At 33.8% G+C, this 14,411-nt stretch overlaps 1 protein-coding gene across 1 annotated transcript in view; it reads left to right on the top strand.

Moving 5' to 3' along the window:
* Window positions 1-677: 677 nt before the first annotated feature.
* LOC125056434 (cyclin-dependent kinase inhibitor 1-like) overlaps window positions 678-14,411 on the top strand; it is a 35,789-nt gene continuing 22,055 nt past the window's right edge. The window contains exons 1-2 of the mRNA XM_047659523.1: window positions 678-789; window positions 2,069-2,504. Of these exons, the coding sequence (XP_047515479.1) occupies window positions 2,081-2,504 (424 nt within the window). The 5' untranslated portion in view covers window positions 678-789; window positions 2,069-2,080. The remainder of the gene's footprint in view (window positions 790-2,068; window positions 2,505-14,411) is intronic.

Below are 14,411 nucleotides of genomic sequence, written 5' to 3'. Positions count from 1 at the left end.
AATTTACCCTCATAAAGAAGTTATAGTTCAAAAAAAAACTATTATATCTTAATTTTATTCATCCAATTATCTCTCTAATTAGATTTATTTAAGATTTGAATAAGTATAGAATATAAGATTTTTCAACTTAAAAGTAAAATATAAAATTTTATTACAGACTTTATCGAAATCAAATTGATTCGCTCTGCCCGATTTAGGTGTAACAAATCACTTAAACTTACAAATAATACACAGTTTTATTGCTTGATTTAGTTTCCAACCATTTTATCATAATGAGTACTGTATACAATTTCTATATATTTACTAACTACCATAAAGAAATGAATATTCTTATAACAAAAGACTATTAATTCAATATAAAAGAAAACAACGGTATATTTTTAGTAAATTTCATTTATTTCTTACACTGAAAAGCGCCGTTTCCATCCCTTTAAATGTCGTACGGGTTGCCATTACGGCTTTTCAGTTCGCAAATTTCTCGAGTAAGATTCTTATACGAATGAAAACACGGAAGCGATACCCGCGAAACATAATTTTCCTCAACAAAACTCATAAGCCTGCCGGAAAGTCGCGATTATTTCCCGCCATCCGGCGCCTCGACCAACCGAAATTTCGCGCCCAAAATCCGCCAGCCAATCACGCGAATGACCGCCATTTTGAACCAATGGTCGCCGATCCCGCGCTCGCGCCATCGCGTCACTCTCACATCTTGAAAATTAGTACGACAGTGCAGTGAACCCCGACGGTAAATTCGTGATTTTCAGTAAAATTTCAAATTAAAAGTATTAGGTAAGTCATTTATGTGTCTATACCAAGAAAATTTGCGCGCGTTTATGACGTTTTTTGACAAAATTCCTGATCACGCATTCTAGTACAAAATTTTTATCAAAGTTTTATGTAGATGGTACGAGGGCAAGTTATAGAAGATTCTAATTTGAAATAAAACTCAAGTGCATAATTAAACAACATTTAAAAGATTACACATGCTAATAATTCAGTAGTAAAGAGAAAACCTCTAAAATGTATTATCTAATTCAATAAAATACTTCGACTCGGGTCTCGGCTTGGCAAAATGGCGGCTGTTCTGTGCTGCGTGCACGAGCATCTATCTCTTTCTGCTTAGCCCAATTTTGTAGGTGTGCGATAAAGAGAGCTATATTCTATTAGATAAGAAGTTTTAAAGTAGGAATCACGCGTATAACTCGTAACTAGACACGTCTTCGCTTTTCGTAAACAAGAGAGCTGTGGTGTTGCCATTTTTGAATCTCCCAGATAAAGGGAAATCTATTTAGCTTATTTCTCTATATTATAATTTAAAGTATAGTATTGCTGGCTAGAAATAGTGATTCATTGCAGTTTATTAGTGGCAATGTTAGTGTTATTAGAAATCAGGAGATGGCGCTTATCTAAGTTATATAGATATTGAAATTATTTTATAGTTTGTAATAATAAGTTTAAAAACAACATTAAATACAATCAGTGATTGGAAAGTAATCTATATGTAGCTCTAGAAGAGATATTGAGTTATTACTTTTAAATTAAAACATATCAAAATCTTTTTTGTCACATGTACGCATTTATCCATGTAGGTATAAATTTATATTTTAGTATTAGGATTAAGTACAGTAATATCATTAAACGAAGTGATCAAGGGCAGATCTTCTGTCTTATCTGCTTTTAATGGAGTAGATAATAAAAAGATGTACTTTTTATTTCCTATTCCTGGTTAACATTACGGTTAAGTTTTTCTGCTGAATTTAAAACACAGGCAGCGCCACACTGCGCCGAGCGGGGAAACTAAAAGCGACGCGTTAACCGAGCACGCGATCACTTAGCCCGACGCACACAGACACATTCCACTGCGCTACGCATTCAATGCTGAACGCGGTACGCAGGCGCAAACGCACACACGGCACAGTCTGAATTTGAGATTCCGTGCGTGTGGTTGTGTTATCGCAGCGCGTCGTCGCGTCGTACGATTTGTTTACAAACTATAACTAAATTAGTATTCTAATCGGTGCGTGATGAAACTTTAAGTGATAAAAACTAAACAGTTATTGTTTGTTAGGTCACTGCGTCGATGCGATCCTGTATTAGAGTGTTTGACAAGAAGATGTCTGCGTTGAGTGTAAGGGCTCCCGGCCTACAAGCCACTATGTTGAACACTAGGTCACTGCGAGTGCAAGGAGAAACTACGATAGATACGGTGCGAAGAAATCTATTCGGATGCACAGATAAAGAGGAAAACAGACGTTTCGTTGAGAGGGAGCTGGCTCGGCAATTGGATTTGGATAGTCAGCGTTGGGGCTTCGATTTCGCGAATGAGAAACCTCTAGCGGGTGACCAGAGATTCGCCTGGCAGCTTGTGCCGGCCGCTACGATACCTGCTGCTCTACGCCGGTCACCTATCACCATAACGCAACAGGCGACGAAACCAGTGAAAGAAGCGAAAGTCTCCAGTCCAAACAACAATAAAACGCAAAAACCACAAAGGAGAATGACAGGTTAGTTGTATTATGTTAATAACATTGTAAACAATATTACCGATACGTCTGTGGTGCATTTGTATTGGCGATACGAATGTTATCATTACTGTATTGTTTACATTCAGTGATGATAAGGCGACGACTTATGCTATGTGCTAGCTATTATTCTTATTTCATTAAAATAGAGAAAAATTTTTTTACCTTTTTAAAAAAAGCAAATATTTTTACTTGAATGTAAGGTATACAAAAGATATAAATTTTTCTAAATTGTTTTTCGAACCTACGTTGATTGCACATAGCAACACAATATTTACAAAGGTGACCGTGTGATTGACACATACAATGCACTCAGCGCGCGTCTCTTTGTTAATAAATCATTTTTTTATGCTGGTAACACGTCAATCTTTTAAAAATCTTTCAACTTTATTTCAAAGCATACAGCTTTAAAACTCTTAAAATTTAAATGTTTTTAAACATAAAATTTGATACTGAAACAATTCAAGTGATTCGTGATATATGAATTAAAATTTTAGCTAGACTGAATGTCGTCGTAAGAATAGTATCTATGTATGTAGCTATTGTTTGTATGAACCTAATACTTTAGTTGGGTAATATAACGAACATTGTAACTAAACAATAGAGCATCGAAAATGAAAATATGTTTAGTGTTTCGTTAGTCGCGCCTCGTAAAATTATTTAAATACATAAATATACAGTACTGTGTTACTAGGACAAGGTTTTACTTGACAATATCTCATTTTTTTGTATATTATTTTATAACAGATACTGGTTCCAATATTGACTATAGAACATAAACAAAAAATAACATGAGCCATTTGGCGCCGAATTTTAAAAATCGAACTAATAAGCTTGTTTTTTTTTATATCCAGCCATTTAAAAAAACCTTAGCATTTAGACGTTAAATGTCTATACTTTCATAAGTGTTTATTTAATCTGTGCTACAAACGTGTGCCAAACGATCCAAGCCCATAGGTGTCAGAATGACCTAACATTTGACACTCATATCCATCGGAATACATAAAACCCGAGACGCTAACACAATAATAACCCTCGCCAACTTTTTGCCTATCAATTTTCACCTCCGTAATTAAAAATTAAGATTCAAAGGTTCTTAATACGGAAGTAAGGGATGTGTTTAACTGCTTATTAGATTGTTTTTATGGTGTCAACCCTTAATGGCGAAACAAATGAAGGCAAATTTTTTCCTGACTGCTCTTAATAATATAGCGTTTTGTGGTTTTTTATTTAGCAGACCTATTGTGAATGCCCGGTTCAAAATACCACTTAATAAGTAGTACTAAACTCATTACTCAGAGTCGGTAATTACAAGTTATTTAATGTCATATGTGTTCAAAGATCACATCGGAAGCTAAAAAAAATTAAGTTTATCGGGCCGTACTTTAGATATATATATTAGTAGCATATGTCTTCAGATATGTTAATCTACTATTATAAGTAACCGTCCGTTAAATTATGAATTGACCCAGTTCATTTGTTTTGATATACGCACACACTTGGTGCCTCCCACACTTGTCCTATTTTAGAGTACACATGTTGAAAGGCGATAATAAATACTATGTAAACATTTGCGTAAATTTTGATTCTTTACGAACAAATGACGTTATCTGTCACACTTAGGTAAAGCTTACGTCAAATCAAAATGGCGGCCTCATTGATCACTTTCATTGATTGAACAATACATGCAAGTATTATATAAACTTTTAGCATGTTTAATATTTTCTTACGTAATTTGGTATGTATTTTTCATTTGAATTAATTAAATAAAAGTATTTCAAAGCAAAAAAATAAAATCTTCGAACTGCGTTATACAATGTAATAATCTATGGCTTTTAATCCACTCAACGAAATAGACTACTAAAAATTGCCTGTGCTCGTTTTCGGATTTTTAAATTTGGAATCTAACCTGCATAAATTTCAAATTGAGAATCACTTTGAAACTGACCGTGCTTAGCAGGGGGCAGTAAAGAAACATGTCACCCAGTTTCTTACAAACCCCTAATATTCCGTAATTACACCTTTCCGATGTCATTGAACTCTCATAAGTGGACGAAACTGCGGGGTTTCTAAGTTTCTATGAAATTGTAACAAACGGTCAAGTTTCTATAATTGTAACGTAGCGTGGGTAAATGCGACGGCAATTTTGATATTTTTAACCGTTCATTAGCTACCGTTAGACAAGAGTAGAAGAACAAATTTCAGTGAAAGGGATTCGGTAATCTGTCTTACGTAAACAACTTCGCGATATTCTACTATATTCGTAATTTCAAACTGGTTTCTCGCTACATAAAATTAAGCTTCCCCATATAAAAGAGAAAATAATATCGCACTGCTATTGGTAATTCGCGCACAATGCGACGCGTGCGCATTGTAAGTCACCCTCGCGGATTTATCAACGGTTTTATTGATTTCTATATCTATCGCTTTCACTGGTATTATTACGTATGTACGCGCCTGCAAATTTCAAATATCGAACGTTTTTCTAATAGTCTGTGCCACCACTGGTCTTCTATTGATTCGAAATTCAAATAATTCGAACATTGTCAAAGCTTAAAATAATAATAAGAAACTCTATAAATCAACAGCGGATAGTAATGTGCAAGACACGTTCCATTTATGAATTAAAAGAATCGTTTTGTCGTAATTGTATTTAAGAAAATCATACAATTTTAAATATCGAACGATTTTCATAACTATTTTATAGTCTGTGCCATCAGTCTTCTATTGATTCGAAATTAAAATTATTCTAATATATTTAACAGTATAAAATGTATTCCTTAACATTGTTTTAAATAATAACAAAAAGTCTATAAATTAACCGCATTAAAAGCGGATAGTAATTTGCAAAGACACGTGCCATTTATAAATTTAAAGAATCGTATTGTCGTAATTGTATTTAAGAAAATCATACAATTTTAAATATCGAACGATTTTCATAACTATTTTATAGTCTGTGCCATCAGTCTTCTATTGATTCGAAATTAAAATTATTCTAATATATTTAACAGTATAAAATGTATTCCTTAACATTGTTTTAAATAATAACAAAAAGTCTATAAATTAACCGCATTAAAAGCGGATAGTAATTTGCAAAGACACGTGCCATTTATAAATTTAAAGAATCGTATTGTCGTAATTGTATTTAAGAAATGCGGTGATTTCGACGCGTGCGTCCCTGTCATTTCACCCTCTGTCAACGGCTATATTGATTTTTTAACTGTCACTTTCCCCAACTTATAGCTTCCTGTTACATTTTACCCTTCGTTTGTAATATATTAGACATTTCAGCTGCACTTTTTACGACCCATTAATAATATTTATTTTTTTAAAATTGTAATAAGATATTGAGTACGTTACGATTACAACTTAAATTTACAAAGATCTTGTTATTTGTATAATGTAAAAATTCCTGCCAGATTTGTGTTTTAAAATATTTATTTGTGTCTGAGATAATATACAGTTAACCCTATATCGCGTTCGAACCGGACCGCGTTGTAGGAGTATTCTCGTAAAACCGTTTTTTAGAACAATCCAAAATATGGTAACACGAATTTAATAAAATTATTTAGTTTTAATTTCATTACAATTGAAATGGGTGCAACGGTACGGTAACTAATTATGGACTTAATAAATAAATATAAATTTCACACTACAGAAATATAACTTGAGAAAGCTCCGCGTTGTATGAGGGAACTACCGCGTTATACGAGGGATTACTGACCCTAATTCCTTTTCCAAACATACTTTCGGATAGCAAAAAGTCTAGACACTCGACAAACAAGATCGCGAAAAATCGATGTGGGTGATTAGAAAAAATGTCAACACACGTGTTCGATATTTGAAAATTGTATCAGATAGGGGAATAACGGTCGCGGCGGCATCTGCTACCCCCGCGTGCTTTTAGCATAATATTTATAGCACCCTACATTCCGCATCGAGTGACCGTGGGGATGCCATCATCTGTCCAAAGATCGATTTCAACACGCAACACTCATGGCGTTCCATTTTTGAATTAGCCAACGTTCTATTTTCGAATTGTGCAAGAGTAATGACTAGTCGACAGTTCACGTATATGAATCATAACGTACCTACTGTCTACAAAATGTTCTTTAATAGAACATTTTATTATTATTACATAGAATTAAAACTATTATTTTAATAGCCAAGCGTTTTGTATGCGTCTCATATCACCTCATTCCATACAATCGTTCCTAAGGGGATTTATCATGTCTGCATATCGATTTCATTCACGCAACAAATGAATTACGATAACTTTTGCTAACGTTCTAAATTTAAAATTGTGCAATTGCGTTCTATTTTTGAATACAGTTACTTGACACTTTGCAACGCGATGTTATCGAAATATTTAGTTAAAAGGAAATGGATGTTTTAGGTGTTATTAAGTATATTTTTTTATATTAGGTAGAAAAAGTAGCTGCAGTGTTTTTACCCCGATATTGCATTTGGCAGTTAATAAGCACTGAACCATATTACACTGCTTCCTTAGGGTTCCGCAGGTGAGCACTTTGTCGTGAGAATTGTGTTGCCAGTTACCGATTAGCAAGTGTCATTAAAATTACATTAAAAATTAAATGTTGAAAGGATCTAACAGGCTTTTAAGAGAACAAAATTAAAAATGCGCCAACTTTTTGTGAACTAGTATTTGGTATCCATTTGCGTAATGGTATCTTACCTTTTATATAGCAATACTTTCTAAATAAGTATGTTAGAAAGTCTTGCGCACGCGCAGTTATTTGAATGATAAAACATCTTACTCAACTGTCTTATATTTTACTAGTCGTTTTTGAGTATTATAAATCTTCGTTAGTGAATTATAGGTGACTGACGGAAACTCAAGGGACCAGAGATAAATTACCAAGTACTTTGAACTTTTGAAAGCGTTTAAATAACCACGAGGGGAAGGGGGACTCAAAGAAAGACAGTCAAATATTATTATTCTCTAATTGTTTCGAAAAGAAGTCTTATTTAGGTTGGTCGATAGTCCAAGAATTAAAAAAAAATTGATAGGTGCATGATAACCACTTTAATTTATAGAGAGTAGGGAAGCCCGGACATATCGCATGTTGACGAGCTAACTATCCATTCCTTAAACTTCAAATCATCGAGGGAACTAATTAACATTGATTTAATTCAAATTATCGAGAGTCGACTATTGGAAATCCAGCCGTGTTTTTTCTAAAGAAAAAAAAACAAAAATGACAAGTAATTTGTACTCAATTAACCCTCTTAGGGAGCGTTCAAGTATTACGTCACGCATTTTTTGGAGATTATTGACACCCCCCCAATGTAACGCGCCGTAACGTTTTTCCGTACCCAAGTATAGTAAAACGTTTCGTGACCACTTAATGACTCTTTATACTTAAAAGTTACCAATATGTGGTGTAAAGTACTGGAAAGTCGGAAATAATATGAACAATAACGCGCAATTCAATCCCCCCCCCCGGCTCGTAACGTTTTACAAGACGGAACACCCCACCCCCCCCCCCCCCCCCAAATTAGTTACGTAATACTTGAACTCTCCCGTACTCGAGGCAGACATTTTGTTTCATTCAGTCATTCATAATTACAATATCGTTTTGGCAAGATCCCTTTAAGTATAATTACACAAAAACATCTGATCTGGTTCCGGACTGTGATTCCGTCTGGGAACCCGCTACCCTTGGAGCGTAAAGTCCCCGAAAGTGAAAGTTAACTTTCGTTTAATGAAGGTCTATTTGGTTAACTGAAAAAGGAAAACAATACGATATGTACCCAGTCTCTTGCTAATAATCTCTGTCTTCAGTGGGTAGCTTATGTCTGAGTGTCGTGGTCAGCAAGGAAACATCTGGAGTGGTCAATCTGTTTCACCGGTTTCTGTCCAGCGCCTCTCTTATAACAGTGTACAGTTTTGAGGACGATGAGTCTTTCACTTGATCGGTCCATCTGGTTGGTGAAGGGTGATCTTTTTAATAACATAACAATCATGAAGAAATTTTTTTTTTTAAGAAAAATTGATTTCAAAGTATGACGCTATGGATATCCAAACCAGATATAAAAGAGCATCTGTATGTGAACAGCACAGGTACTCTGCTAGCGATACGATCTTTATTACGTACGCAATCCCGTACAAAAAAGTGTGTGCCTACAAAGTACACATGTCAGAAGTGAAACTTCTTTGACAAACTAATTTATAAGGCTTGTTCATATTTATATGAAATCTAAAACTTTAGATTTCCGAGACTTAGAGGGTATGAAAAAGGAAGATATGTTAGGACTTAGGAATTTAATTAATTTATTGTCATTAAAATATTAAGTGTCGAAAATCCGTCATTTGAGATTTCAATCAAATATTTTGCACGATACGTACTATATGTACGAAATTTGAATTTTAAAAATAGAAGTCTTCGACAAAAACGCTGCATATCCTCGTGACGCTAATATTATTGCGTTTCATCCGTAAAAAAATACCCTCATGCGCCTAAAGAAACTCACTTCAAAAAAACAATCGTTTTTATAGAGTAGACAACAAACTTTCGATTGAGGTCGTCACACCTTTCTAAAAAATACAATTGCCAAAATAATTACGCGTAACTGTTTTTAACCGTTACCTCTGAAATTAATTTTCTCATAGTGATATCGATAACCCTCCAAATACCAATCGGTAATCAGGAAGATAATTGGTATCACCCTTGTTAAACTGTATTCCCATGCACGTGTGGGAAGCATGGCCCATCAGCCCTCATACTTCCTTGTTTAATAACGCTTAGTTTTCCATCAAACAATATGGACATAGTTTCTTGGCTAAAGTTGTTTTTTATAAAAAACACAATCATAATTTAACCCTAAATCACATCACAACAAATGAAACAAAAATTACACACGAAACAAAAGAATTTGAAGAAATTATTTAGATTTTTTTTTTGTTAACAATCCCCAAACCCCAAATTGACTGTACAAATGAACAAAATTACAGATGAACAAAAATAAGAATTAAATTAGGAAAAACAAAATTACTGTATAATAAAAAAATACAAAATATATCTAATATATCTATTTATCGTTTTCTGTTAAGTTTTCTAAAATAAAATTAAAAAAATAAAATAAAATATGTTTATTATGGAACATAAGATACATGTATCACTTATTCCACGTCATTTAATTTGAATTTGTAGGCATCCCTACTCATCGGCAAAGAAGACAGAGGGTGTAGGCCGAGAGAAAAAGCCGGCGTAAAAAACTCTCGGTACTCTTTTAAAATAGCAAATCATCAAACAACACTTATTTTAAAAGAAATATCGCAAATTAATTAGAAGTAGCCTGTCTAGACCCAGGCCCTTTTATCAACTAGATAATCGTTAACTTTACTACTAAGATATAGTTTCTATAAATATCTTCCTGTTATAAAGTAGGTAACTTATGAGCCGATAAATAATTGTACCCTTACACAGGATATCCCTCCCTCAACTCTCTTAAAATAAAAGGGAATAATCGGATCAATAAATAATACTCTAACGTGCGAACGTGACCTAACCTTTTGTCAAAAAAAAACTTCACACTCAAACAATCCGCGTTTTAACAAAACCCATCAATCAGATTGCATTATTTTCAATTGAATCTTTATTGTTTTAAATGGAACGTCAGTTTCAATATTGGGACGCTAGTTTTAACTGCCAAATAAATTGCCAGTACCAAAATTAAAAAATAAAGATATATTACATTTAAATTTAAAATTAGAATAAAAACGGTATTGTTCCGCTTAGTGCGTTCGATGCACAGCTGTGCGGGTTAAAGTTAAAATAACGGTCATATCCATAGACTATTGGTTTTTCTTACCCGTTTATAATCTATATTTGCTGACCATAGTTGACAGTTGACACCCTGATGTTTGCGGGTGTATCGGAAGTCACACCGACGACGTGGGAACCATAATTACCCCCAAGAATCCTAAGTGGCCCAGAATGTGTGATAATGTTTTGTAAACTTCCCTCGTCCTGACTCAACACTTTCCCATGGTTTCACTTTTCGACTGAACGACATTCGCGCAAAAATTTGTTATAAAAACTCATAATGTATACAAAGATTACAATTAAGTCTGAATTGTAATTAATACATGTAATTAGAATCACGATCTTATTTCCGTTAAGTAACCGCGATTCGTTCGTATTGCTGTACGTTTGCGGTTGTAGTATTGCAATCTAGACATATGAAATTACATCTGCCCCGTGGTCAGTGGTATCCTGCTTTATTACCTTGCGTTGAACGCAAATACACTGATACAACTTTTTTAAGAACATAAAAAGTACATGTTCTGAATTTAAAATTGAGTTCTAAATTTGAGTTTACGTAACAAGTGACTACAGTTTTTGTTTACTTTAAAAAAAACATTTCATGTCATTTAATACCACATTTATTTGGAATGTAGCTTCTTCATCAAACGAATATGTTCTAAATTCAAAATTAATTTCTAAATTTGAATTTACTTAACAACTGACTACAGTTTACGTTTACTTTTTAAAAACATTTTCATGTCATTTAATATCACACTTATTTGGAATGTAGCTTCTTCATCAAACGAATATGTTCTAAATTCAAAATTAATTTCTAAATTTGAATTTACGTAACATGGGAGTGGCTACAGTACATCTACTAGATTTATTGTTTGCTTTCGTATATTACATGCTTATTGAAGAAACATTTTCTACCTTTCCTACCTTTCTCTTAGGTTGTCCAATAACACTACTAACAGTCTCTATTAAAGGGAATACACTGTTCTTGTATTCAATTTTTTCACTTACCACTGTTTAGCACTTAAGACTAACGTCTAATACTCCAAGAATTCAATACATTCATCATTCAAATACTATCATTATGCAAATAAATCGACGTTGTCACTTGAAGGGCGTGAAAGATGTATCACTTGATTTCAATACAAAAAATATAAATCACCGTACAGAAACACATTATTTATTCTGATATCTCCACTTGAGTAATCTTCAACGCGGTTGGATTAGTCCTCTATATGTATATTCGATTCTTTTATTCCATTGTAGCCTTTGAATCAATTTTTACGTGAAATGACCCTTTGGGAACTGATTTATTTACATATAAACGTTTCTTATTTTTCTACAGAAGTTTTTAAATATTATATTTTACTTCAGATTTAAAAAAAGAACAGGCATTTAAGATATTTTCTTATACTTTTCTTCGTCCTACGAACAAGTATTAATGGGACATAGGAGAAATATTTAAGCATAACTGGGATCGACCTATTTTATTTATAGTTCGTTGCATTAAAAAGGATGCAACGGGCGGCCTTACCGCTAACAAGCGATTTTCCAGGCAACCCTAGTAAGGAAAAAACTAAAAAAGAAATAGTTTTTTTTTTTAAATATGATTGGACAGTTCACACCAATTGACCTAGTCCTATGCTAAGCTGGTGAAGCTTGTGTTATGGGTACTAGACAACGGATATACATACATTTTATAGATAGATAGACATATAAATACATATTTAAACACCCAAGACCTAAGCACAACACCAAATGCTCATCACAGCGATGTTTGTCTCAGCCGGGGATCGAAGTCATTAACAGTCAGGGGTACTAACCACTAGACCAATGAAGTGCAAAAACAAAATTACATGTAATGAAAAATATAATTACCTAACTTAATGTAAAATAATAATAATATAGCGTAAGAAAAATCTGGGTAAGATATATATATATATATATATATATATATATATATATACGTATAGCGGTTGATATCGCCTAAAACTTGAGAGACAAAAAAATGTCAACGCTCTACAGTATCTTTACGCTCAACGATTTACTGTTATGCGTAACGTAACTGAATGTAATGCGAAATAGTTATACACTGTGTTCGTCACAGCAATGTAATCTGTAACATTAGGCACTCCAAACTTAACCCTTCCCAATCTTCGGGTCACTTCAGCCCCTATTGTTGACACCAACTGGATAGAACACGTGTGAACTTTGATTCTATCCATCCATTCTTCGCGACAATTCAACTGTCACTAAATGTCCCATCTTGATGTGTTCCAAATGAATTAAAATTTATGTTAATATTGAATAGAAATGTTAATATCGTAATTATCGGAATGGTCATTCCAAGTTTCACACGTATCTTTTTTTTTATTGGGGTAATGAAAATAAAACAGTACATACCTTCTCCATAATAAAACCGGGGGTACAATTAACTAAAAACACATCCCTCCTGTTAATGAACTGGTCAAACACAGGTCATAATTTATATAGAAGTGCGAAGAGTAAACGCAAAGGGTTTGATTGATAACGAATCCTTTAAATATTCACCGAAGACCCTTCAGTCCAGCCACGACAATAAAAATATTGTATTAATATTTCGAGGAATTAAAGATATAGTATTACAATCTGAATTTCAAATGCAATTGTGTAAAACTAATTGTGTGTGAACTTGTATGAATATTGATTATGGGTACATTTGACCCTTTGTGAACGGGTCACAGATTAGACGTCTCACGCCATTGTTACAGATTATTACACAGTTCTATTATTTGTGGCATCTTTAGGATTTGACGTTTAACCTTGGCGAACATTTTGTCTTGAACAATAAATAGGTAATGTACAGACGAAATTGAAATGATAGCTGGAATAAAATTGTGACGGCAAAACATCAAATAGAGTGGAAAAGTTTAGCTTAATGAAGTACATATCTATGCGTGCTCCTATTTCACCATGCCCCCTGCTGATAGAGGACAATTTGTTTTTAATTTATTTTACTATTATTTATTACTTAAGATGACATGTGGAACATGGTGTAATGGTTTCAGCTCCTTACAAACGTTGTGTAAAACAAAAAAGAGTGGCGGAGAGTTCATTGCCAGTTCTTCTCTTCCGTTCTACACCCTGGATTTGAGAACTGGCAGTAAATGTAAATGTAGGAGCAATTAATGTATATTTCTTTTTTGACGTTCTTAAATGTACATTGTGTTACCTATATGAATAAATGTTTTTTGACTTCTATATACTTCTCTTTGTATATTATATTAAATAAGTTATGGACTAATAAAGTCTTACTATTATAACGGTATGCAAGGTACCTTTTCGCGGGTTCAATAATGATCGTTAACCTGGTGTCTACTCCAAACTAACCGTTACTGAGGCACTCGTGGGTTACGACGGCCCGAAACATAAACATCCCGTCCCTTGATTGATTCATCTTGCGTAATTGCGCGTACGTATAGGTCACGTATACGTGCGAAAAGAAACGTATAGACTAGTACTTGACCCTGATATAAATTATTGATACAGATAATTTATCTTAGCTACGAGAGAGTGCAATTTCTGCAAAGGCGTCCAAGGGTGATTATTACCTCGGTACAGTTACGTGGAAAAGCCTGCAACCTTGGTTACGGTATAAAAGGCTCACTTGAGGTCAACCACAACGAGATACGAGCTTAATGTCAAAAGTGATTTAAATTGCGACGGATTTTAGTGGCTAGTATTTGTCTAGCCCAGTGTTTCCGTGCAGCCACGCCCTACAGGGGGGCAATTTGATTAAGGGGGCTATTCGAAAATTTATTAAAATTATTTGGAATTTAAATATGCTGTGTTTTTTCGTTAGTGTTCTTAATAAAACCGATTCAAGTTTCTTAGGTGAACAATTCTATTTTTAATATTAAAAATTATTAATGTTACATATTGGTGACAAGAATTTTAGAAAAGCTTAAAGGGCATGGCACAAAAAAGGTTGGAAAACACTGGTCTAGCCTGTACGTTTATTTTCTATTGTTAATTCAGTTGCCTTAAGACATTGCTTTTAGCGATAAGGCTGCCTGTCTCTTCTTTATTTGTTAGTTTAATTTATCAACGAACATTTAACAAT

Source organism: Pieris napi, chromosome 15, assembly GCF_905475465.1.
Source record: "Pieris napi chromosome 15, ilPieNapi1.2, whole genome shotgun sequence".
In the NCBI taxonomy this organism is placed as follows: domain Eukaryota; kingdom Metazoa; phylum Arthropoda; class Insecta; order Lepidoptera; family Pieridae; genus Pieris; species Pieris napi.
The sequence above is the reverse complement of the archived record's forward strand: the minus strand, read 5'-3'. Positions and strand labels throughout refer to the sequence as shown.